The sequence below is a fragment of the Oryctolagus cuniculus genome, chromosome 9, assembly GCF_964237555.1.
Source record: "Oryctolagus cuniculus chromosome 9, mOryCun1.1, whole genome shotgun sequence".
NCBI classification, from domain to species: Eukaryota; Metazoa; Chordata; class Mammalia; order Lagomorpha; family Leporidae; genus Oryctolagus; species Oryctolagus cuniculus.
The window spans coordinates 102006664-102034419 of NC_091440.1; the positions used below are offsets into that span (position 1 = coordinate 102006664).

The 27756-nt window shown below is 41.2% G+C and overlaps 1 protein-coding gene across 1 annotated transcript in view; it reads left to right on the forward strand.

Moving 5' to 3' along the window:
* LOC100344565 (C-type lectin domain family 4 member A) overlaps nt 1–23324 on the forward strand; it is a 44032-nt gene extending 20708 nt beyond the window's left edge. The window contains exons 6-7 of the mRNA XM_008259783.4: nt 19600–19649; nt 22738–23324. Of these exons, the coding sequence (XP_008258005.1) occupies nt 19600–19612 (13 nt within the window). The 3' untranslated portion in view covers nt 19613–19649; nt 22738–23324. The remainder of the gene's footprint in view (nt 1–19599; nt 19650–22737) is intronic.
* Nucleotides 23325–27756: the final 4432 nt, after the last annotated feature.

Consider the following 27756-nt stretch of genomic DNA (forward strand, 5'->3'; position numbering starts at 1 on the left):
GAGAGAGAACACGTTCCTATCTCCTGTTCACTCCCCACATGCCCACAATGGGCACAGCTGAGTGGAAATGCAGCCAGGAGCCAGGAACACCTTCCAGGTCTGTGAGGATCCAGATACTGAACCATCACCTGTTGCCTTACAGGGGTGCATCAGCAGGAAGCTGAAAATGGGAGCTAGAACTCAACCCCAGGTGTTCTTACACAGGATAATGGTGTCCCAGCTGGCAGCTTAAGCACCAGGCAAAACATTTACTCCTGAAGTTTTTATTATTTTATTCTTTATTTATATAAAGGGAACAAATTTCATGTATTTCATTGTACAGTGTTAAGAGAATAGTAATATTTCATATCTCATTTTACTGTGTGGTATAAGATCAGAGTTCAAGTTCATTCTTTCTCACATGGATATCCAGTTTTTTCAACATCATTTATTGAGAAGATTTTCTTTTTTCATAAATATTTATTTATTTATTTGAAAGTCAGAGTTACATAGAGAGAGAAAGAGAGGCAGAGAGAGAGAGAAAGAGAGGTCTTCCATCTGCTGGTTCACTCCCCAATTGGCTTCAATGGCCGGAGCTGAGCCAATCCAAAGCCAGGAGCCAGGAGCTTCTTCCAGGTCTCCCACATGGGTGCAAGGGCCCAAGAACTTGAGCCATCCTCCACTGCTTTTTCAGGCCATATCAGAGAGCTGGATCAGAAGTAGAGCAGCCGGGTTTCGAATAGGTGCCCATATGGGATGCTGGCACTGCAGGAGGCATCTTAACCCGCTAAGCCACAGCGCTGGCCCTCAGAAGATTTTCTTTATGTATTCTAGGGCCTCTTGTCAGGTATTCATTGAGAGGACATGCGTATTTTTATTTCTGGACTCTGGCTTTTATTTCATTGGTATATGAGTCTGGATCTATACTAGTACCATGTTAGTTTGATTACTATAGCTATACACACACACACACACACACACACATTAAAATTGGGAATGTATGCCTCCAGGTTTGCATTTTATCAATATTGATTTGGCTACTAAGGGTCTTTTGTGGTTTCATTCAAACTTTATTTTTTATTTTTTTTACACTTTTATTTAGTAGATATAAATTTCCAAAGTACAGTTCATGGATTACAATGGCTTTTTCCCCCCATAACTTCCCACTCACCCACAACCCTCCCATCTCCCGCTCCCTCTCCCATTCCATTCATACCAAGATTCATTCTTGATTATCTTTATATACAGAAGATCAATTTAGTATATATTAAGTAAAGATTTCATCAGTTTGCCCCCACACGGAACACAAATTGCCAAATACTGTTTGAGCACTAGTCATATCATTAATTCACATTGAACTACACATTAAGGACAGAGATCCTACATGGGGAGTAAGTGCACAGTGACTCCTGTTGTTGACTTAACAAATTGACACTCTTGTTTAAGGCATCAGGAATCTCCCCAGGCTCTAGTCATGAGTTGCCAAGGCCATGGAAGCCCCCTGAGCTTGCTGACTTTGATTTTATTTTGACAAGGCCATAGTCAAAGTGGAAGTTCTCTCCTCCCTTCAGAGAAAGGTATCTCCTTTGATGGCCTGTTCTTTCCACTGGGATCTTACTCGCAGAGATCTTTCATTTAGGTCCTTTTTTTTCCAGAGTGTCTTGGCTTTCCATGCCTGAACTACTCTCATGGGCTCTTCAGCCAGATCCAAATGCCTCAAGGGCTGATTCTGAGGCCAGAGTGCTGTTTAGGACAACTGCCATTCTATGAGTCTGCTCTGTATCCCACTTCCCATGATGGATTGTTCTCTCCCTTTTTAATCTATCAGTTAGTATTAGCAGACACTAGTCTTGTTTATGTGATCCCTTTGACTCTTAGACCTATCATTATAGTTTATTGTGACCTGAAATTGATCACTTGGACTAGTGAGGTGGCATTGGTACATGCCACCTTGATGGGACTGTATTGGAATCCCCTGGCACATTTCTAACTCCACCACTTGGGGCAAGTCAGCTTGAGCATGTCCCAAATTGTACATCCCCTCCCTCTCTTATTCCCACTCTTATATTTAACAGAGATCACTTTTCAGTTAAATTTAAACACCTAAGAATAATTGTGTGTTAATTACATAGCTCAACCAATGGTATTAAGTAGAACAAACAAAAATACTAAAAGGGATATAGTATTAAATTGTAAATCAACAGTGATGATAAGGGCTGATCAAGTTATTGTTGCTCATAGTGTCCATTTCACTTCATCAGGTTTCCTTTTTGATGCTCAGTTAGTTGTCACCAATCAGGGTGAACATATGATATTTGTCCTTCTGGGACTGGCTTATTTCACTCAGCATGATGTTTTCCAGATTCCTCCATTTTGTTGCAAATGACCAGATTTCACTGTTTTTTTTTTTTTTTTTTTTTTTTTTTTTTTTTTTTTTTTACTGCTGTATAGTATTCTATAGAGTACATGTCCCATAATTTCTTTATCCAGTCTACTGTTAATGGCATTTGGGTTGATTCCAGGTCTTAGCTATTGTGAATTGAGCTGCAATAAACATTAAGGTACAGACAGCTTTTGTGTTTGCCCATTTAATTTCCTTTGGGTAAATTCCAAGGAGTGGGATGGCTGGGTTGTCATTCAAACTTTAGAAATGTTTCTTTTATATTTCTTGGAAGAATGCTATTGGAATTTTTAATAGTCATTTTTAAAAAATTTATTTAATGTATACAAATGTAATGTATTTCATATACACAGATTTAGGAGCATAGTGATACTTCCCACTCTACTCTCCCTCCCACTCTCATTCCAACCCTTATTCTCTCCTATTCCCACTCTTAATTCTTACAAAGTTCTATTTTCAGTAAACTTTATACTCATAAGGTTAGTCCTACACAAAGTAGAGTTCAACAAATAGTGTGCAGAAAAAACACTGTTTCTGAACAGTAGAGACAAGGGCTGTAAACAATCATCAAATCTCAAAATGTCAGTTTCACTCCAACATATCACATTTAGGTACTCTACTAGTTACCACAGATCAGGAAAAAATATGGTACCTGTCTTTTTGGGACTGGATTATATCACTAAGTACAATGGTTACCAGTTGCATCTGTTTTGTTACAAGTGATAGGATTTTATTTTCTTTTTTATACTGCTGAGTAATATTCTGTAATGTATATACACCATAATTTCTTTATCCAGTCATCAATTAACGGACATTGGGGTTGATATCATAGCTTAGCTATTGTGAATTGAGCTGCAATTAACATGGGGGTACAGCTAACTCTTTCATTTGCTGATTTCATTTTGTTAGAATAAATACTGAAGAGTGGGATTGCTGTGTTATATGGTAGATTTTTTAGCTTTCTGATGTATCTCCATACAGTCTTCCACAATGGCCACACCAGTTTATATTCCCATCAACAGTGGGTTAGGCTACCTTTTCTCCCACATCCTCACCAGCATTTATTGTTTGTTTATTTGTGTTTGAGAGCCATTCAAACTGGGGTGAGGTGGAAACCTCATTGTGTTTTTGATTTGCATTTCTGTAATGACTAGTGATCCTGAGCATTTTTTTATGTCTCTGTTGGCCATCTGAGTTTCCTCACTTGAAAAATTTCTTGTTCAAATCCTTTGCCCATTTCTTAACTGGATTCTTTGTTTTGTTGTTGTTGAGTTTCTTAAGCTCTTAACAGATCCTGGATATTAATCCTTTATCAGTTGTATAGTTTACAAGTTGCCTCCTCACTTTGTTAAGTGTTTCTTTTGCAGTGCAGAAGCTTTTCAGTTGATGTAATCCTGTTTGTCAATTTTGTCTTTGATTAATTGTGCTTTTGGGGTCTTTTCCAAGAAACCTTTGCTAATTCCAATGTCTTGCAGAGTTTCCCCAATGTTCTCTAGTAATTTGATGGTATCAGGTCATAGATTTAGGTCTTTGATCCATTTTGAATGGATTTTTGTGTAAGGTGTAATGTAGGGGTCTTGTTTCACATTTCCATATGAGGAGATCCAGTTTTCCCAGCAGTAATTGTTAAAGAGACTATCTTTGCTCCAGGGATTGATTTTAGCTCCTTCATCAAAGATTAGTTGGTTATAGACGTGTTGATTGATTTCTGGAGTTTCTATTCTGTTCCATTGGTCTATACATCTATTTTTTTTGCCAGTACCAGGCTGTTTTGATTATAACTGCACTATAGTACGTCTTGAAATCTGGCATTGTGATGCCTCCAGCTTTGTTTTTGTTGTATAGGATTGCTTTAGCTATTTGAGATCCTCTGTGCCTCCAGATGAATTTCAGCATAATTTTTTCTAGTTCTGAGAAGAATGTCTTTGGTATTTTGATTGGTATCCCATTGAATATGTAAATTGCTTTTGGAAGAATGGACATTTTGATGATATTGATTTTTCCAATCCAAGAATATGGAAGAATTTTCCATTTTTTTGTATCTTTTTCTATTTCTTTCTTTAATGTTTTGTAATTTTCATTGTAGTGGCTTTTGACTTCCCCGGTTAAGCTTATTCCAAGGTATTGAATTTTTTTTTTGTAGCTCTCGTGAATGGGATTGATCTTAGAAGTTCTTTCTCTGAATGGGCCATCAAAGAAGGAGGTACCTTTCTCTGAAGGGAGGAGAGAACTTCCACTTTGATTATGACCTTGTCTAAATAAGGCCGGAGTTTGTAAACTCAGGAGGTTTCCATAGCCTTGGCAGCTCATGATAAGAGCCTTGGGTAGGCCGGCGCCGTGGCTCACTAGGCTAATCCTCTGCCTTGCAGCGCTGGCACACCGGGTTCTAGTCCCAGTCGGGGTGCCGGATTCTGTCCCGGTTGCCCCTCTTCCAAGCCAGCTCTCTGCTGTGGCCAGGGAGTGCAGTGGAGGATGGCCCAAGTCCTTGGGCCCTGTACCCCATGGGAGAGCAGGATAAGTACCTGGCTCCTGCCATCGGATCAGCCTGGTGTGCTGGCCGCAGTGCACCGACTGCGGCGGCCATTGGAGGGTGAACCAATGGCAAAGGAAGACCTTTTTCTCTGTCTCTCTCTCTCACTGTCCACTCTGCCTGTCAAAAAATAAAAAATAAATAAAAAAGAGCCTTGGGTGATTACTGACATCATAAATAAGACTGTCAGTTGTTAAATCAACAACAGGAGTTACTGTTCACCTACTCCTCATGTAGGATCTCTGTCCTTAATGTGTTGTACTATGCAAATTAATGGTAAAACTAGTTTTCAAACAGTACTTTATACTTTGTGTGTCTGTGTGGGTGCAATCCGTTGAAATCTTTACTTAGAATATACTAAGTTGATCTTCTGTATATAAAGATAATTAAAATGAATCTTAATGAAGAATGGGATGGGAGAGGGAGTAGGAGATGGGATGGTTTGTGGGTGGGAGGGTGGTTATGGGGGAAAATCCACTCTAATCCAAAAGCTGTACTTTCAAAATTTATATTTATTAAGTAAAAGTTTTCTAAAAAAAAAAAACTCTCTGGGCTGCCAGGGTCCCTTTCTTTAGCCTTGTGCCCTAATGGGGACAGAATTAGGTGTGTTGATCCTACCTTGATTCCACACTCAATCTCCATGACTTTGCTAACATAAGAAGCCATAATATTTGAGTGCTTCCACATTTAACCCAGGAACAAGGATTTAAGTTTTTTAAATCTTAAAGCTGCCGAGTCACTGAATCATCACACAGGTTTCTTGGTAGGAAGAAAAACACCACAGGAAACCACAAAACCTTTTTGCACAGTGGAGGCCTGATGTCAAGGTTCAGAAAAAAATTTGAGGCTTCAGACTTGCAGAGAGAGGGCCTGGAGGTCTTACCTTAGGAGGAAGTTGACCATGTGAGGCTGGGTAGTGCTCAGACTCACAGCCAGGGCATGGACCAAGGAGGGCACGGTACACACCTGTACTGTCCAATAGGTCCTTTTCCACTGGCTTTATGAAGTCATCTATCTCTTGGTACAAGGCCTCTTCAAGAGCATTTTCAAAAGCGGACAAGGCTGGGAAAACAACATGATTTCAGAAATTTCTCTTGGAGCTATTTCCTTTACCAACAGACAGCCTTCTGTGTTCCTCAGTAGAAAACTCTCTGGGATTAAACAGCAGTCTGGCCTCAGAATCAGCCCCTAAGACATTCGGATCTGGCTAAAAAGCCCATGAGAGGTTCGCAGGCATGGAAAGCCAAGACATTGTGGCAAAAATGGCCTACATGAAAGATCTCTGTGAGAGAGATCCCAGTGGAAAGAAGGGACCATCAAAGAAGGAGGTACTTTTCTCTGAAGGGAGGAGAGAACATCCACTTTGATTATGGCCTTGTCTAAATAAGGTCAGAGTTTGTGAACTCAAGAGGCTTTCATAGCCTTGGCAGCTCATGACAAGAGCCTCGGGTGATCACTGACGTCATAAATAAGAGTGTCAGTTGTTAAATCAACAATAGGAGTCACTGTGCACTTACTCTTCATGTAGAATCTCTGTCCTTAATGTGTTGTACTATGCAAATTAATGGTAAAACTAGTTTTCAAACAGTACTTTATACTTTGTGTGTCTGTGTGGGTGCAAACTGTTGAAATCTTTACTTAGTATATACTAAGTTGATCTTCTGTATATAAAGATAATTAAAATGAATCTTAATGAAGAATGAGATGGGAGAGGGAGTAGGAGATGGGATGGTTTGTGGGTGGGAGGATGGTTATGGGGGTACCACTATAATCCAAAAGTTATACTTTCAAATTTATATTTATTAAATAAAAGTTTTCTATAAAAAATAGAAGTTCATAAAAAAGGAAGTTCTTTCTTAGCCATGATATTGTCTATGTATATAAAGGCTACTGGTATTCGTGTGTGAATTTTATATCTTGCCACTATACCAAACTCTTTTATGAGTTCCAATTATCTCTTAGTAGAGTCTTTTAGATCCCAGATATATAGAATCATGTCATCTGCAAATAGGGAGATTTTGGCTTCTTCTTTCCCAATTTGTATCCCTTTGATTTCTTTTTCTTGCCAAATGGCTTGGCTAAAACTTTCAGGACTATATTAAATAGCAATGGTGAGAGTGGGCATCTTTGACTGCTTCTGGATCTTAGAGGGAACGCTTCCAACTTTTCCCCACTCAATAAGATGTTGGCCATGGGTTTGTTATAATTTGCATTGATTGTTATGAGCAATGTTCCTTCTATACCCATTTTGCTTAAGGTTTTCATCATGAAAGGATATTTTATTTTATATCAAATGCTTTCTCTGCATCTATTGATTTGACATATGGTTTTTGTTCTTTAGTTTGTTAATGAGATGTGTCACATTTATTGATTTGAGAATGCTGCACCATCCCTGGATACCTGGGATAAATCCTACTTGGTCCAGATGATGTTTCTGATGTGTTTTGAGTTTGTTTACAGTATATTAGCACAAGATATATTTCCTTTTCTTTATGTCTTTATTTCATCAATGTTTTATAGTTTTCTTATATAAATGTTTCATAGTTTTGGTTTGATTTAATCCTAAGTATTTTACTCTTTTCCACAGTCTTGGAAATGGGACTTTTTTCTTTTTTATTGGGAGCCATCATTGAGGATTATAGCACATAATGTTTGCCTATTTATCTCTTTGTTCTCACAAACAAAACACCAATATTGCTTAAAATCACTTTGTTTCATAAAGCTTAGGTTTTTTTAAAATTTCATTTTATGTATCTCATAAATACGACATTTGGATAATAGTAATTCTCCCACCGTACTTACCCTTCCAACCCTCTCCAACCTCTCACCCTCTTCCCTCCCCTGTTTAGTTTAAGAAAGAAAAAGTAAAAGAAAGAAAGAAAAGAGAAAAAGAAAAAAATGAAAAAACTAAGAAAACTGTTCCTCAAAAGTCCAGACAAGGGCTGTTCAAAGTTACTGCTTCTCAAATGTAATTTCTCTTTCTTCTTTCCTTCCTCCTTTCTCTTCCTTCCTCCTCCTTCTTTCCTTTTAGAAACTTAATTATATTTAAAGAAGAACCCCAGAATGATACATCTTTTGTGACCTTATGCATAACTATAACTTATGAGGCATAATAATAACCTCTTCTTAATACACTAAAAGGAAATCATTCTTGAGAACAAGTTTTACTATTGAGTCTCATGTTAGAACTCTTTAGGTACAGAAGTCCTGCATGGGAAATTAGTGTCCAGTGACTCTTATTGTTTATTTAACAATTAACACTCATGGGTGACATCAGTGACCACGCAAGGCTCTTGACATGAGCTGCCTTGGTTATGGAAGCCTTTTGGATCCACTAGCTCGACAAGGTCATAAACAAAGTGGAAGTTCTCTCTTTAAAGAAAAGTACCTCTTTCTTTGGTGGCCACTTCTTTCCACTGGGGTCTCACCCCACAGGGGTACTTTATGTAGAAAATTTTTGCCAGTGTTTTGGCTTTCCATGCCTGAAATTCTCCCCTGGGCTTTTCAGCCAGATCAGAATAAAGTTTGGGTAATTTAAGATGTTGGTTACACATTCAGCTCTGTGGTCCGATTAACTGGAGGCTATCAAAACAATCAGCGGGAATTGCAAGTCATTTCAGTGAGTTGCTTCCTTCTGTTCTCAGAGAATTTAGGGAGCTCTCCTAATAAATGCGAACAGGAAAATATGTAGCCCTATTTGCTACTGATAGTCATTTTTGTGACCATGGGAGGGACTGGCCTTAGAATGACAGAAATACTGTGGACAGCAAAGTAGAGACACAGAAGAGACCTGATTCATTCGTTCTTTCTCTTTCCTTCTCTCTCTCTCTCTCTCTCTCTCTCTCTCTCTTTCTTTCTTGGCACAAACTATGTGGCTTGAAATTATTTATTTATTTTTAACGATTTATTTATTTATTTGAAAGTCAGAGTTACACAGAGAGAGGAGAGGTAGAGAGAGAGAGAGAGAGAGCTCTTCCATTCTCTGGTTCACTCCCCAGATGACGTCAACGGCTGGAGCTGGGCCAATCCAAAGCCAGGAGCCAGGAGCTTCTTCTAGGTCTCCCACACAGGTGCAGGGCCAAGGACTTGGGCCATCTTCTACTGCTTTCCTAGGCCATAACAGAGTGCTAGATCAGAAGTGGAGCAGCCGGGACTCGAACTGGCACCCATATGGGATGCTGGCACTGCAGGTGGCGGCTTTACCCGCTATACCACAGTCCTGGCCACTCAATTATTTTTTAAAGTTTAAAAGATTTAATTTATTATTTGAAATGCAGAGTTAGAGAGAGAGAGAGACAGAGAGAGATGGATTTTCTGTCTGCTGGCTCACTCCACAAATGGCTGCGATAGGGCTGAGTCAGGCTGAAGTCAGGAGCCACAAGCTCTATCCAGGTCTCTCACATAGGTGGCAGGGGTCTAAGTACTTGGATCATCTTCTGTTGCCTTCCCAGGCACATTAGCAGGAAGCAGAATGGGAAGCAGAGTAGCTGGGATTTGAACCAACGCCCTGATATGGGATCTAGTATCACAGGTGGCCGCATAACCCATTGCATCATGTTTCCAGCCCATGTGACTGCTTATTTTACTTAACATAATACCCTTCAGATTCGTCCACATTGTCACAAATAGCAGGATCTCGTTCTTTTTTACTATGGCTGTATACTGTTACATTGTCTATAAAGACCATACTTTCTTTTTTAAAGGTTTATTTTATTTTATTTTATTATTATTTTTTTTGACAGGCAGAGTTAGACAGTGTGAGAGAGAGAAGCAGAGAGAAAGGTCTTCCCTCTGTTGGTTCACTCCCCAAATGGGTGCTACCGCCAGCACCGCGCCGACCTGAAGCCAGGAGCCAGGTGCTTATCCTGGTCTCCCATGGGGTGCAGGGCCCAAGCACTTGGGCTATCCTCCACTGCACTCCGGGGCCACAGCAGAGAGCTGGACTGGAAGAGGAGCAACTGGGACAGAATCCGGTGCCCAAACTTGGACTAGAACCCGGTGTGCTGGCGCCGCAGGCAGAGGATTAGCCTAGTGAGCCGCGGCACTGGCCTAAAGGTTTATTTTATTAAAACATCAGGCAGGTCTCTCAATTAAAAGAGATCAAGCTGAAACAAGACAACATTTACTTTGTCTAATAGCATACTGTAGGCTTTTATTTTTAATCATTATTATTATCTTCTCTACCAGTTTTTAAGAAAGATTTATTTGTGGGGGCCAGCGCATGGCGCAGTGGGTTAATCCTCGCCTGTGGTGCCAGCATCCCATATGGGCGCCAATTCTAGCCCCAGCTGCTCCTCTTCCAATCCATCTCTCCGCTATGGCCTGGGAAAGCAGAGGAAGTCCTAGGGCCCTTCCCCCGCATAGACCTGGAGGAAGCTCCTGGCTTCAGATCAGCGCAGCTCCGGCCGTTGCGGCTATCTGGGGAGTGAACCAACAGATGGAAGACTTTTCTCTCTCTTTCCCTCTCACTGTCTGTAACTCTCTCTCTCAAATAATAAAATAATAAATAAATGATTTATTTGTTTGAAAGAGTTACAGAGAGAGAGGGAGAGACAAAGAGGGAGAAAGAGAGAGATCTCCCATCTATTGGTTCACTCCCCATGTGGCTGCAGCAGCTGAGGCTGGGCCAGGCTGAAGCCAGGATGCAAGCATTCCATCCAGGTCTCCCATGTGGGTGGCAGGGGCCCAAGCACTTGGGTCATCTTCTGCTGCTTTTCCCAAGCCATTAGCAGGGAGCTGGATCAGAAGTGGAGCAGCCAGGACACAAACTGGTGCCCATATTTGCTGCCAGCGTTGCAGCTGGCAGCTTTACCTGCTCTGCCATAATGCCAGTTCCTCTACTAGTTTTTGCATTGCTTCCTGGCAAGCACAGATATTTTACTATCGTCTGCAAGCATGATCTGACTTTGCCCACACTTCTGCTTTTGCTCTGATTTTCCATTCTCCTTACCATTTTTTTAAACATCGTGTCTAATTTGGCCCATCTCTTCTTTCTGCCTTCCCTCCCAGTATCTCAGCACTCTTTATTCAAAGGCCTGTCCCTATAATCTAGAAACTTATATAGGACAAAGGAATAGAAGAAAGCAAAGAAAATGGAGCACAGGCTCATTAATGGTCAAGACCAGAGGGTGTGAATTGGAGATGGGAAAAAAGCAAAGAGGTCTTCAAGTTGCTTTGCCTATATATTGCTTATGAGAATCTTTCATTTTCCTGGACAATCGAATGACTCAGTCTTTGGGTTTTTGTTTTTTCATCTCTGAGGGGAACTGGAAACAGATGGTGATGTCCTATAACCACTTCTTCCTTCTCTCTCTCTCTCTCTTTTAAAAAAATTTTTATTTATTTATTGGAAAGGCAGAGTTACAGAGAGGCAGAGGCAGAGAGAGAAAGAGAGAGAGACAGAGGGAGGTCTTCCATCCTCTGATTCACTCCCCAAGTGGCCATGTCGGCCGGAGCTGGGCTGATCTGAAGTCAGAAGCCAGGAGCTTCTTCTGGGTCTCCCATGTGGGTGCAGGGGCCCAAGGACTTGGACCATCTTCCATTGCTTTTCCAGGCCATAACAGAGAGCTGGATCGGAAGCGGAGCAGCCAGGACTTGAACTGGTGCCCATATGGGATGCCAGCACTTCAGGCAGCTGCTTTACCTGCTATCCCACAGCACTAGCCCCAAGCTGTTAAAATGCATAAAAGAACAATTAAATCAGAGAATGTGACACTAACATAGATTCTTCCTGCTTCCTTCACCACTAACTAAACATCTAAGGTTTGCTGTCATGAGAGGCATTGCAGATTTTTTGCTTCTCTTCTTTATTATTATTATTTTTTTGACAGGCAGAGTGGACAGTGAGAGAGACAGAGAGAAAGGTCTTCCTTTTTCTGTTGGTTCACCCTCCAATGGCCGCTGCGGCCGGCGCACCGCGCTGATCTGAAGCCAGGAGCCAGGTGCTTCTCCTGGTCTCCCATGTGGGTGCAGGGCCCAAGGACTTGGGCCATCCTCCACTGCACGCCCTGGCCACAGTAGAGAGCGGGCCTGGAAGAGGGGCAACCGGGACAGAATCCGGCACCCTGACTGGGACTAGAATCTGGTGTGCTGGCGCCGCAGGCGGAGGATTAGCCTAGTGAGCTGCGGTGCTGGCCTATTATTTCTTTGGTTTTAAAAAATCTCTGTTTTCTGAAAAATGATTGAAAAGTAGATAATAAGAGTCTTTGGGAGAATAATCTAAACTGCCTTTTTATATTTATTGATTCAAAAAGCAAGAAGTTTTTTTGGATCTTAAAAAAAGAATCTCTCAGATTTTAGTGTAATAGTAAGAGACAGCAGCATCACCAAAGTTAAATCCATTTTTAGTTTTTCAAGCTCAAGTGCTGGAGAGAATTCAGTTTATGGATAAGTACTTCGTTAACCAAAGGGAAGTAGAGAAACAAACAAGAATCACATTGTGATGAATCTCCATGAATCAAAAGAACATGAATTTTGCAGCAAATGACAATATTTCATTATTCTTTATGGCTGAAAAATGTTCCATTGTGTATATGCAAAACATTTTCTTAATCATTCATCTCTCAGTGGACAGCTGGTCTGAGTCCACATTTCGGCTTCTGTGAGCAGTGCAGCAGTGCACAGGGGAGGGTAGGTATCTCTTTGATAGGTGGACTTCATTTCCTTGGATATATACCAGAGGGGGATAACTGGTCATATGGTATAGATATGTTTTTAGTTTCTGGAGGAACCTACATAGTAGCTATACTAATTTACCTTTCTACTAGCACCGCATAAATGTTCCCTTTTCCTCACATTCTCACCAGCATTTGTTATATTTTTGTCTTTGGTAACAGCCACTTTAACTGAAGTGAGATAACTCACTGTGGTTTTTATTTGCATTTCTCTGATGCTAATGGTTTTAGGCAGTATTTTCACATACTTTTAGTCATTTTTATTTCCTCTTTTGAGAAATGTCTGTTCCCATCATTTGTCATTCCTTGACTGGATGGTTCTTTTGTGGATTTCTTTTTGAGTTCCTTATATATTCTCAATGCCAACCCTTTTTCAGCTGAAGAGTTTGCAAAATGTTTTTCCTCATTCCACAGGTGTCTCTTCCCTCTGTTAAGTGTTTCCTTTGCTATACAGAAGCTTCATAGTTTGATATAACCTCATCTTCTACTTTAGCTTTTGTTTCTTGTTCTCTGGGAGTCTTATTACAAATGCCTTGCCTTTGTAGATATTTTGGAGTAATTCTCGAATGTTTTCTTCTAGTAGTTTTATAGTTTCAGGTCTTACATCTAGGTCCTTGATCCATTTTGATTCAAATTTTTATAAAGGGTGAGAAGTGGGGTTGGTATCATTTCAGTCTTCTGCATATGGATATCCTGTTTTCCCAGACTCATTTATTGAAGAGACAGTCTTTCTCCAATATATGTGAACACTTCAAAAAGTTCATGGGCAAATGGAATTAAAAGATAATGCGCATTTTCTATGAGCCTTTTGAAATTTATATATGTTTTGGTGTCTTTATCCAATCAGTTGACACACATTTTATATTTTTTGGTATTATACTTTATATGTTTTTATATTGTATATATTATTATTATATTGTGTATCTATTAATCGGTTATTGTTGTTGTGTCTAAGAATTTTGTCTTTTATCCCTTAAAATAGAGGTATAAGTGATTTATATATCATCATTAAATTTAGAATCTTTTGAATTTGGCTATACATTTATCAGTGAGTTTTACCTTCACTTTTTAATGTTGCTAATTTACATCTTTTTAAAAAATTTATTTGAAAGACAGAATTACAAAGAGAGGTAGAGACAGAGAGAGAGGTCTTCCATCAGCTGGTTCACTCCCCAAATGGCTACAACAACAGCTGGAGCTGGGCCTATCCAAAGCCAGGAGGCTGGGCCTCTTTCAGGTCTCCCACACTGGTGCGGGGGCCCAAGGACTTGGGCCATCTTCTATTGCTTTCCCAGGCCATAGCAGAGAGCCGTATCAGAAGTGGAGCAGCCGGGACTTGAACCGGTGCCTACATGGGATGCCGGCACTGCAGATGGTGGCTTAACCCACTACACCACAGCGCCAGCCCCTCAATCAGCTTTCTATCCCTATCTCTCTTCCTTATACTTCTAGAACTCCTACAATGTGAACAGTAGTTATCATCATGATATCCCATAAATCTCATAGACTTTCTTTCTTCCTTTTCACTTTTTTTCTTAAAATTCTCTGACTCAATATTTTCAAATGCCCTCAATGCCTGGTCTTTGAGTTCATAGATTCTTTCTTTGATTGATGGAGCTTGCTGTTGATGCTCTCTACTGGATTTTTATTTCCTTCTGCTCTGGAATTTCCATTTTGTCCTTTGTTATTATTTCTGTCTCCTTTGAGCTTCTCAATTTATTATGTGTTGTTTTCCTGATTGTATTATGTTATTTATCAGTGTTTTCTTGTAGCTTGCTAAACTTCCTTAAAACAATTATTTTGCACCATTTTCAAGTAAATCATAGACTTCTCTGTCTTGACTCAGTTTTCGTGTTCCTTTGGTGGTGTTATCATTTGTTTATGGTGTGAGTGTCCCCCCAGGGGGTTTCTGTGTTAGAAACTTGATACCCAGTGTGGTAAGATTGGGAGTTGGTGGAAACTTGAAGAGGCGGAGTGTGATGGAAAATGACTAAATCACTATAAATCTCTTAAAAACATTGAACTTGCATTGAGGCTTGCCAGTGTTCTTTTTGTTAATGTATGTTCTTCTTTCTCAAAATTTCAACTGTGTGCTCTGCTTAACTCAAGCAGACCAGTTTAATCTGGATTCCTTACTTGGTTTCCTTAACTATGTGTTACCTAAGTATAGTATTTTTCATATTAGCATAAATAGGTAAAAATCAAAAAAGAATTAATGTCACTCTGTGGGACCCTGGATAGTCTGCATGAGAAGTTTGCTATAGTGGAGACATACTGGCCTCTCCACACTCTCTGGTGTTTTGTGTTGTCATATGATTTCTCCATCTTACACACACTCCCACTGTGATGTCATTTGTCACTAGAACACCACCAATGGGGCCACCCAGTCTTGAACTTTCATCCTCCAACACTATAATCTTTATAAGTAAATTATAAGTGACCACTTACATTATAAGCAAACCCTTTTGTAATGTACTCAGCCTCAGGTATTTTGTTATAGCAGTGGAAAATGGATTCATGCAGGTAGTGACGCGTTTCCTTGGTTTTTCTTGTTTCTTGCTGCTGGTTGCTGATGTCTGTGCATTTGCTGAAGTGGTTGCCTCTTCCACACGTCATGGACTGGTTTGGGGGGGGGGGCAGAGCTTGACCTCCAGGTGGGTGCAAGGGCACTGACCAGGCGGGGTGTTTGATTAGTGCAGCTCTGTCCACCCAGATCAGCACTGGTGACGGCTGTGGAGTCCTCAGCACCACTGTGTGTGTTTGCAGCAGCAGAAGGGGACGTTCAGGCCTTCTGTGGTGAAGGGGTTCTTCTGATCTCTCATACAGGGGAAGTTATAGCTGAGGGGGTCTCTCCCAGCACCAGGTCCTGCTTGCAGGCACTGCCACGGTGCAGGTGGCACTGGTGTCTGATGTGTAACCCATGGAGATGGATGCACAGCCGCATACAGGGCAACACTGGCTCTGAGGTCTGGAGCTGGGTATGTGCAGGGCTATTGCTGCTCCACAAACTGGGGCTTGAACGCATCTGCTGCAGTGCTGGCTCTGGGTCTGCAGTGAGGTGCTTGTGTACTAGATGCAGAGTCAGGGTCTGGAATGCAAACACAAGTCAAGCAATAGTGGCTCCAGGGTCTGATGTGGACTAGCTTACTGTGGCAGCGATTCCGAGGTCTGAGGAGCGGGCACTCAAGAACGGTAGTAGGGCTAGGGTTGAGAGCTCATGTGTGCACAGATTGATCGCAGCTCTAGGTCCTGGAATGGGGCTAGGCTTTAGCAACAGTGGCTATGATGACTGATGTGCACGTGTACATGGTGTGGCCACACAGAATCTGGAGTACAGGAATGTGTGAAGTGACAGCAGGTCTTGTGTCTGGGCAAAGTGGGCCACAGGGCATCACATTTGCACCTGCGGAGAGTTGGTTACTGATAGCCCCCTTCTTCGTCGTTGTCCCTAGCCATCTCCAAATGTCTCAGCTATGCCAGTCTCCCTGCAGTCCTTTCTGTGTGATTATCTCCCACCTCCCCACTTTTTTTTTTTTTTTTTTTGACAGGCAGAGTGGACAGTGAGAGAGAGAGACAGAGAGAAAGGTCTTCCTTTGCCGTTGGTTCACCCTCCAATGGCCGCCGCTGCAGCCGGCGCACCGCGCTGATCCGATGGCAGGAGCCAGGATCCAGGTGCTTTTCCTGGTCTCCCATGGGGTGCAGGGCCCAAGCACCTGGGCCATCCTCCACTGCACTCCCTGGCCATAGCAGAGAGCTGGCCTGGAAGAGGGGCAACCGGGACAGAATCCGGCGCCCCAACCGGGACTAGAACCCGGTGTGCCGGCGCCGCAAGGTGGAGGATTAGCCTATTGAGCCACGGCGCCGGCTTACCACTTTTTTTTTTTTTTTAATTGCACTGTGTTGCTGCTGCATGTTCTTAATTGGGAACTTGAGCTCTCCCAAGGGTATTTTCATTCACAGATAACTGTGTAATTGTGGTGTTTGGGGGGAGGAATGAAGGCTGGTATCTCCTACTGTGCCATCTTTTTGTGGTCACTCTCTTATTCAACTTTAAGTAGTTCTCTTTCTGTAGAATTTTCAGAACTTTTTGTTTGTTTGTTTTTACATTACAACATAATCTCCAAGGTGGGATATAGATGCCTATGCATGGTTTTGTCAACTTTTTTTGTGACACAATTATAACTATATCTCAAAATAGTGTTCTGTGATGTGTTTAGAACGCATTTACTATTTAGAGGTTTAGGCACATGTGGAAAATGCATACTTTGGTGTGTAATTCATAAAACAAATAGAGATTATTCATATAATCCATGTCCCAACTCACTGATGTATTTATTATTCATCCAGAAGATATACATTGCACACCTATTTTTTTGCCAAGCTTTTTTCCAGGTAGAGAAAAGGAAGTGAAAAAAGAAGAGTTCCTATTTTCATACAGATTACATTGTAGTGAAAAGTGATAAATTTAAAAAGAGAACACACCATACACAAGCACTTTAAAGAACCATAGCTCAGAGTAAAGGAATAGAGCATGATGGTGGGATTTTAATTTACATAAGGTATTGAGATAATCCTTCCAGGGAGGGTGACATTTCAAGGAAGAGAGAAGTTAAACCAGAGAGATGGATGAGGAGAAGAGTATCCAGGCTGAATTCTCATATGGACACCAGTTCCTGTCCAGGCTGCTCCTCTTCCGATCCAGCTCTCTGCTATGACCTGGGAAAGCAGAAGATGGCCCAAGTGCTTGGGCCTCTGCACCTGCGTGGGAGACCCGGAAGAAGCTCCTGGCTTCAGATCAGCCATCTGGGGAGTGAACCAGCGGATAGGAGACCTCTCTCTCTGACTCTCCCTTTCTCTGTCTGTAACTCTACCTCTCATATATATATATATAAATAAAAAAACTTAAAAAATAAGAGCCTGTGTAAATGGCAATGTATTTTGGGACACCTTTTGACAGCGACTATAGAAGCCTAGCAGATATGGGGAAGGGGAAAAATCACTATATTTCTAAATATTCAAAATTTGCATTCATTAAATAAAAGCTTTAAAAAAAATACCTTCATTAATGCTCCAGAATCCAGGTGAGAACATACAGCACCTGGGTAATGCACAGAAATGAAATGAGATGCTTTTAAAAGAACAAGCAGTTTCACTTTACCCATATTACCTTCCCCTCCAGCCCAAACAACACAATTCCAGTAGAGATCCCCTTGGTCTATAAGTTCTCCCATGAAAGAATGGGTGAGTGAGCTGAATGACTTCATGACAAATCCCAACACCAGGCGAATTTACCCACACTCCCTGGTACTAGGCCCACCCACACAGATGTGTGGGCTATGGTTAAGTTTAGGGGCTAGTGTTAGGGCTGGGTTGGGGCTAGGGCTAGGGCTAGGATTAGGGTTAGGATTAGGGTTAGGATTTAATTTAGGGTTAGGGTTAGGGTTAGGGCTAGGGTAAGGGTTAGGGTTAGCACCATGTCAGCACCATGCTTGCTCATCCACAAACTGGATCAGAAGTAGAGCAGTTGGGACTTGAACCGGTGTCCCTATGGGATGCCAATACTCCAGGCAGTGGCTTCACCTGCTGTGCCACAGCACTGGCCCTGTACACATTTTCCATGAAGATTTTTGCATAGCAGAAGCATTGAGATGACACAGGAAGTTTTGAGCTGTCATCTCTACTTGTCTATAATTTTATTTTGAGATGTGCACCCAAAGAGTTTAGTGATCACATTTGTGGTTAACTGACTTTATCCTACTTTGTCGAGTTATAAAAATCAACTTCTCTCACACAGAGACTCTGAATATGAGCTGAGACACATAAGTTCTGCATTTGGGAACCAAATATTGCTGATGGCAAGAGCCCTAGGCTTAAGATCCATGGATACTTGAGGCTGAGATTCCCCAAGCAAACTTGATCCTCCTGTTTTTGTTGGGATCTGTGGACGGTGTGAGCATTGTTCCTACAAATTTTTCATTAAAATTTCTTTGCAAATTAAAAGACAGTCTAACTTAGTATCTTTATTAAAAAGAGCACTTGGCTCCCACTGTACTTCAGTGACAACTTTGGCACAGTTCAAAGGGTTGTGAGTGTTAGTGTCCACCCCTGGATTTTCTATTTTTTCCCCCGGTTCATTCATACAGCCTTGAACTGACACTAAACTATTTGCAGGAAGACAGCTTTATAGTAGATCTTGGTATCTGGTAGTTTATGTCTGCTGACAATTTTTTTCCATCTAGACATTCTTTTTTTTTAATGTATAAATGACAGTATTATATTACTTTTATATAAATTACAGAATGAACTTATGATTTTTTAAGCAAATAACCTTCTGGTGCTTTGAATGGGAAATATTGAATTTATAGATTAATTGGGGGCAAATTAACATATTTATAAAATAAATGTTACATTCCCTAAAAAAAAAAGACAGTCTAACATACAGGTTATCTAGATAACAGAAGTAGGAATGTGACAACCTCAGGACAATTGAGATGAAATAAAAAAACTATAGTGCTTTGAAGGAGCACTTATCACCTCAAGGGAAAGTTAAGTGAGCCCTTGAGTATAAAAGAAATGCAGAAGTAGATGTTTAATCTGCATTTCCTCGCAGTGGCCTAGGAGTATGGATGTTGACTAACTACTTTAAGAAAATCCTTTAATTAATGTCCTTGGCTAACGCCTGGCCTGCAGGATGTATTGGCATCACTTTTGGAAAGAAAAGTAAATCTCCATTGTTCGTGGTCATATTTTCCCTTGGAAGCATTTCTGAGAAGCATATTATTCCCAAATAGCCATTCTTTACTTCCTCCGCCAGAAGAGGAAGCTGTGGGGTCCCACAGAATTCTTTCACTGCTATTATGGTTTCTGCCCTGTTTGCCTGTACCAGTTTCAGGTTCATCACCATGGTGGTTGTTCTAGATCTGCTCCTTTCTCTCCCTCTTGCACAGTCCCCTTTTCTAGGTTGTGTATTCATGCTTAACAATTTGATTAATAGATATTTCCTTATCCCTTATCAGTCTCTGTGGCTGACACACCAACCATCATGTCAACTGCTATTGCTTGAAAGGTATGTTTCTCATAAAGCTCCCAAGTGGTACCAAACATCAACTGGTATTCATAATCTATTGTAGCTTTTCAACGTTTAATTGATATACGGTTATTACCAATATTTATGGGATTATAGTATGACATTTAAATACATCTATATGGTGTGTAATTATTAGATCAGAGTAATTTTTTCCAGAATTTTTGTATCTTCATTTGTCAAGGATATTGATCTGCAGTTTTCTTGTGGTCCTTACCTGGTTTTCATATCAGGATAATGATGGATTTGAAGAATGAGTTGGAAGGGTTCCCTGGTTTTCAATACTTTTTAATAGTTAAAAATGAATTAAGATTTTTCTTTTTTTTTTTTTTTAACTGTTTTGGCACATCTTCCCAGTTTTCCAATTTTGTTGGCATAAAGTTGTTCAGAATAGTCCCTTCACCCTTTGTACTTCTCTGGTATGAGTTGCCACGTCGTTCTTTACATCTCTGATTTTACTCTTTGGAATTTTTTTCTCTTTTCTTCTTGGTTAGTCATGCCAAAGTTTGTCATTTTGCTTATCTTTTAAAATAAAACTGACTCATCATTTTTTTGGTCTTTTGTATTTTTTTTCTGTGTCTCTATTTTGTTTATTTCTGCTCTGATCTTTGTTATTTCCTTTCACTTACTAATTTTGGGTTTGTTCTTGCTTCTCTATTTCCTTGAGTTGGATTGTTACCACCATAAATGACCCTCTTACTAATTTTGCTATATTCAATAGGTTTTGGCATGCTTTGTATGCATTTCCATTTGTTTCAAAAATTTTTTAAATTTCCTTTTGATTTCTTTATGGCATGTTGATCATTCAAGAGTATGTTGTTGGTTTCAACATATTTGTACCATTTCTAAAGTTCTTGTTAATTTCCAGTTTTATTCCACTGAGGTAAATAAAGATATGTTAATTTTTTTTAAGATTTATTTTATTTATTTGAAAGACAGAGTTACCGAGAGAAGTAGAGACAGAGAGAGGTCTTCCATCTGCTGGTTCACTCCCCAGATGGCTGCAAAGGCCAGAGCTGTACCCATTTGAAGCCAGGAGCCAGGAGCTTCTTCCGAGTCTCCCACAAGGGTACAGGGGCCCAAGGCCTTGGGCCATCTTCCACTGCTTTCCCAGGCCATAGCAAAGAGTGGGATCAGAAGAGGAGCAGCCGGGACTAGAACCGGCACCCATATGTGATGTCAGTGCTTCAGGCCAGGGCTTTAACCCACTGTGCCACAGCACTGGCCCCGCTAAAATTTTAATTTTTTGAAATTGTTGAGTTTTTTTTGTAGCCTAACATATAATATGTCCTGTAAGATATTCCATTTATTTATCAGAGGTGTGTGTATTCTATATTTGTAGTGTAAAATTCTATGTAAATATGTTAAGTCCCTTTGGTCAGTAGCATAATTTAATTCTGATTTTTTTGAATTGTTCACATTGTGTCTTTTTCCTCCCAGAAATATTTTATTTAAGGTATACAAACTTCATGCATTTCATAAATACAACTTTTGATTTTTTGTCAAAGTGATATGTATGATATAGGTGATATCTAGGTGATATATAGATATCCAGGTAATATATGTCTAGGTAGATTTTTATGTCTAGGTGATACTCCACTATGAAGAAAGTAGGGTATTTAACTCCTCTAATATTATTGTATTACAGTCCATGTCTCTTTCTTATATCTAATATTTTTTAAATAAAATTCAGTGTTCCAGTGTTGGGTGCATATGTATTTCTGAGGCTGTCAGCAGATTGCATAAAATGATAAATCCTTATTTGTCAAGGGAAGACTGGTGGGAATCCTCCAAGAGTGGATTTTTTTTTTTTTTTTTTGGCTATGTAGATGTCATTTTTGCTTTCCATTGTCCCATTTATTAGGTAAAGATGCTTGGTATTAAAATTCCACCTAGGAAGGTGGTTGCTATTTTATTTTAAAGATTTATTTATTTATTTGAAAGTCAGAGTTACATAGAGAGAGGAGAGGCAGAGAGAGAGAGAGAGAGAGACAAAGAGAGAGAGAGAGAGAAGTCTTCTATCTGCTGGTTCACTCCCTAATTGGCCGCAACGGCCAGAGCTGCACCTACCCGAAGCCAGGAGCCAGGAGCTTCCTCTGGGTCTCCCACGTGGGTGCAGGGGCCAAGGATTTGGGCCACCTTCCACTGCTTTCCCAGGCCATAGCAGAGAGCTGGATCAGAAGAGGAGCAGTCAGGACTAGAACCAGCGCCCATATGGGATGCCGGCACTTCAGGCCAGGGTGTTAACCCGCTGCGCCACAGCTCCGGCCCCTGCTATTTTATTTTGATGGCCTTTCTTTTTGCATTGAGATGAAAGGTTTTAATTGTCATAACAGAAAACAAGTGAGAAGTTCATGCTTTTGCATTTACATCTGTTTTTACCATATTCTAAGAGATTCTAGAATCTTGAGTCCCATTAGAATCATCTAGGGTGCTTTAATAATACATCTCTTTTTTTAGACAGCAGTTATTTTATTACTATTGACACTGTAGAGATATCATCTCTAGTTTCTGAGTCTCTGAATCAAACCATAGTAACTATCAGTACATGCAAAAAATAAAAATAAAATTGGTTTTAGCTCAATCAAGACTTTACATTGAAATTTCAACATAAAGTAAAGCATGCTCTACAGAAAAGATACATTTTGTTTGTAAAAAGAATAAAAATCACTTGAACTCCAAATTTCTAGTGAGTGTGCCAAAAAATAGTTTGGTCATGCATATTCAATTATAATATATGCAAAACAAAATATTGTGATCACATGCTAATAAACTTGTTCACCATAAGTAAGGCTTTAACTATCTGAGAAATAGAGCAACTTATAGTTAAGAAATTTATTCTAACATCAATGAGTTTTTTGCTAGCCATTCTGGTTTTGACAAGACTGGTGTCACATTCCTTAGGTTTAAGCTCCTATCCTAAAGCACAAATTGGTCTTTAGGCAGAAAAAAAATTATACAAATAAATAAATAAATAAACTTTTAAAAAAATTAGCAGAGTTAATTCTAAGTTCCAAAAAGATGGCAGTTGAATGACTTTCTCCCTTTCTGCCATTTGAAAATGCCACAGTGCCCTGTGAGCTTTGGTGGAGTCAGCTCCCTGCTCCCTGGCTGCTGCGGTTCTTATGCTGAGACAGAGCCCTGAGCGTCCAGCAGTCGGTGGTTACCTGTGCCTGCGTGTCGCTGTCATCCACAGATGGATCTCCCCCTGTGCTCCCATATGATTTCTGTATCGCTGCTATAATGTATTACATTGTGAGTAGGAAAGTCAGTTTGGGTTTCTCATTCCCAAAGACATCCTTTGGGATGTAAGTTTATTTCACTCTCTCATCCCCAAAGCCCTTCACACAATGCTTTGCATACTGTAATAGGAAGAGGAGATGGGGGAGGGGTACAATGATTTGTTAAGCAGATCTAAAATGCTATTAACCTTGCTTTAAGTAGTAGCCAAGAGTACTGTTAGGGAGGGTATCAAATGGGAGAAAAGCTGGCTTTCTTCACTTCCTCTAGGTAAACTTCATGGTGTGAGCTTAAGGAATTTCCCACAAAGCTTCCCAGGCCTACAGAGGTGACTGTCTCTTTTGGGTGAAGAGCTACATTAATCTAGCCCAAGAAACCAATGAGTAAAATAAAATGTCAATAAATTACACCAAAAAATGTGCATGGACTCGGCTCACATTTCTGACTTGGAGCATCTTTCCATCATATTCAGCCAGAACACGACAGAAAGATACTGAGATCACTTCCTTCTCCTCCCCTCCCCTCCCCCTCTTGCTCCCTTTCTCCTTCCCTTCCTTCTCCCTCATCCTTTTAAAAAGATTTTACTTGTTTGAAAGTAAGAGTTACAGAGAAATAAGGAGAGATAGAGAGAGGTCTTCCATCCTCTGGTTCACTCCCCATATGGTTGCAAGGGCCAGGGCGGGGCCAGGCTGGAGCCAGGAGCTTCCTCAGGGTCTCCCATGTGGGTGTAGGGCACAAGGACTTGGGCCATCTTCCGCTGCTTTTCCAGGCCATTAACCAGGGAGCTGGATCAGAAGTGGAGCAGCTGGGACTCGAACCAGTGCCCGAACAGGGTGCCGGTGCTGCAGACAATGGCTTAACCCACTACTCCACAGCGTCAGCCCCAAGATCTTCTTTACTAGCAAGACTGGTTGGTATTAAAAGGAAAAGGCAACACACGGCTGCAATTTAAGTTAAAAGCTACACGTTTTCCTGAACTCAACTAGTCTTTTAAGATTGTTTCCAAGGAGACACTGCCAATTACAGTTTTTAGAAAAAAAATTCCAAAAAAGCAAGACCTTTTGTAGGAATTTAAAATATAGTCATTTGGTCTCTTTTATCGTAACCTCAATGAATGACATTTTTCCTCTTATTTGTTGTTTGAGACTTCACTCTGTTGGAGGAAAGGCACCCTAACTGTAGCAGCTAACCTGGAGAACAGAGACAGGCAGACTTTCACTGTTAGATAAATGAAGAATTCTTCTTAGAAGCTTTGAGAAGCGAGATAAGGAAAGCCAAGAGAGGCCACACCCTGTGGAACGTATTTCTGCTATTGAGTCTTCTCTGCAGCGTGGATCAGAAGACTTATGGTATCAAGCACTTTAAACTCTCTCTGAATTTGTGATTCTAAAACGACCCTTTTGAGGGGCCAGCACTGGGGCACAGCGAGCTTCGATCATGGCGTGGAGAGCAGCGGCCTCAGACAGAGATGAACCCGGGAGGCGGGGGGCTGTGGTGTTAGTGTTCAGGGAGTATTTATCCAGGAAGGCTCTAGCTGGCTCTCACAGAGAGGCCAAAGGCCTAAGTATGTCAACATTTTCCTCTGTGATTCAGTTCCCTGAAATCACTGCTCAAATTTGGATCGCCATACTTCTCTCTTTTTTGTTTTTGCTAAGCTAGTGATTTCCTCAGAAAGGACTTTAAAAAGTGTTCTTGTTTCTGTCACAACATTAAGAATTGCATTACAAATTGGTAATATTTTCTTAATTCTTTGTGAAGCGAGATTCAGTTTTTGAGGCCAGGGATAAATTTTTATCCGTATCTGTGACTTCACTTTAGCTAACAAAATAGGCAGTGCTAATGGAGATTCTAAAGTGTGGTGTTGCATGTGACATCCACGGGAAGGCAACTTTCTGCTTCTTTCTCAGCATTTACATTTGATTGGTTTCTTACGTATAATTGCCTTTTTAGAAGAAAAAATATTTATTTATTTGAATGGCAGAGTTACAGATATATATGTATGTATATGTATATATATATACATATATATATACACACACACACACACACAAACACACACACAGAGATTTTCCATTCATTGTTTCATTTCTCAGATGACTATAACATCAGGTTTGGGCCATATTGAAGCCAGGAGCTTGGAACTCCATCCAAGTCTCCAATGTGGGTTCCGGGGCCCAAGCACTATGGCCACGTTCCACTGCCTTCCCAGACACATTACCAGGGAACTGAATTGGAAGCGGAGCGATTGGGCCTTGAACCAGTGCTTGTATGAGATGCCAGTATTGCAGGTGGCAGCTTAACCTGTTGTGCCATAACGCTGACCCCAAACCTTTTCTTTTGTATTTTATCATTCTATTTTGGAATCATTCTACATAAAACAAAATAAAAGAGATTAAGAAGAAGAGGACCATCTTTTAGTTAAACTAATTCCAACAAGGGCCATATAGTGTTTTTATGGGATTCTCCTGTATTTAATAAAATGTATTAAAATACACGTATGTTTATCAATTATTTTTGGAGGAGGAATGGTGAAAGCAGTTAATTTTGATGAGATTCATAAAGCGCTTGCTGCCTACATTTTAAAAACAAATCATTGCATTAGGAGACCTCAACTGCTGATTGCAGACAGGTGGGTGTTTTTCCCAAAATAACAAATGGGGCTAATGACCTGCAGAGAAAAACACACACACACACACACACACACAGAGGAAGTACAGTAGGGTGTTTTTATTTAATATAGAAGGAACTGGTTGCAAGGACACCGCGTCAAGTGTAATCACTGAAGTTCAAACTGAGCACACAGAAAGGTGAAGTTTGAAGGATCTTCACTAACAAAGATGCCGTGTGCTTTACAGTCTTCAAAGTGTTTTCATGTACAACTGCCTTTTCAGAACAACTTTGTGAGATTGGGAAGCTGGTATCATTTATTTATTTACTTATTTGAAAGGCAAAGTTACACAGAGAGAGGAGAGAGAGAGAGAGAGAGAGAGAGAGAGAGAGAGAGAGAGAGAGGTCTTGCATCAGATGGTTCAATCCCCAATTAGCCGCAATGGCTGGAGCTGCTCTGATCTGAAGCCAGGAGCCAGGAGCTTTTTCCAGGTCTCCCATGCAGGTGCAGGGGCCCAAGGACTTGGGCCATCTTCCACTGCTTTCTCAGACTACAGCAGAGAGCCGGATCGGAAGTGGAGCAGCCGGGACTCGAACCGGCGCTTCAGACCAGGGCGTTAACCTGCTGTGCCATACCTAGCACCTGCCCCAGCTGGTATCATTTTACAGATGAAGAAAAAGTGATTCAGAGAAGTTCAGAGAAGTTCAGAGAAGTTCAGAGAAATGGTGGTTCAGACCTGGTTTCTCCAGGTCATTAGTTCTGTTTATAATTCTGGGGACTGTGTTTATGCATTTAAGAATCCTTTTTATGAAAGGTCCTTAAAAGCATTTCTGCCTTAGTTTCTGCAAACCGTTCAATGAATTATTTCTTTTTTCTTTTCTTTTCTTTCTTTCTTTCTTTCTTTCTTTCTTTCTTTCTTTCTTTCTTTCTTTCTTTCTTTCTTTCTTTCTTTCTTTTTTGACAGGCAGAGTGGACAGTGAGAGAGAGAGAGAGAGAAAGGTCTTCCTTTGCCGTTGGTTCACCCTCCAATGGCCGCCACGGTCAGCGCGCTGCGGCCGGCGCACCGTGCTAATCCGAAGGCAGGAGCCAGGTACTTATCCTGGTCTCCCATGGGGTGCAGGGCCCAAGCACTTGGGCCATCCTCCACTGCACTCCCGGGCCACAGCAGAGAGCTGGCCTGGAAGAGGGGCAACCGGGACAGAATCCGGCGCCCCGACCCGGACTAGAACCTGGTGTGCCGGTGCCGCAAGGCGGAGGATTAGCCTAGTGAGCCACGGTACCGGCCCTCTTTTTTCTTTTAAGATTCATTTTATTTATTTGAAAGGTAGAACTACAGAGAGAGAGTAGGAGAGACAGGGGAGAGAGAGAGAGGGAGAGAGAGATTGATTCCACCTACTGGCTCACTCCCAAAATGGCTGAAATGGCTGGGGCTGGGCCAGGCCGAAGCCAGGAGCCCAGAGCTTCTTCTGGGTCTCCCACACGGGTAGCTGGGGAAGATGGGCCATCTTCCAATGCTTTTCCAGGTCATTAGTAGGGACCTGGATCGGAAGTGGAGCAGCCAGATCTCGAACCAGCACCCACATGGGCCGGTGTCCCAGGCAGAGGCTTGGCCTGCTAAGCCACAACACCTGCCACAGGTAGGTTGTTTCTTGTGTCTGTGATGGTTTCCTGACAGTGACTGTGCTTGACAGTGTCCATTTTCTGTCATGAAGTCCAACCCTTCCTACTTACATCTCTACTAAATAACCACACACATATGCAGAGGTCCTGGGGTACTACCAAGAGAGTAGGAGAACAAGGAATGAACCGATATGAATAAAGCGCTATATTATTATTGAGGATTAAGGCTTTAACAAATGAGCGTGGGGGTGAGGGCCACAGACTCCGTAATGGCACCGTGGGTGGCGTGCGGGATCCTGAGGTTGTCGTCATCACAAGTCTGACATTTCCTTTGCCTTTGCCTCAGCACACCTGCTTTCTCTCACCTGGGAAGGTCTTGGGATTGACCCAACGGCTCCACCACCTCCCCTCGGGCAGTGTATGTATGATGTATACCCCACAAGATGTTCCTCATACACACGTGGTCTTTTGCCACCACGAATGCTCTCATTCATCTCAGAGAAATTTCTAGGCCAGAGCTTACCTCAAGCATCCAGTTGCCTTTGAAAGTGTAATATCCAGAAAAGGAGAAAGATGCAGAGATGCTTATGGAATTTTTGTTAGACATAGTGATTTTTTCTG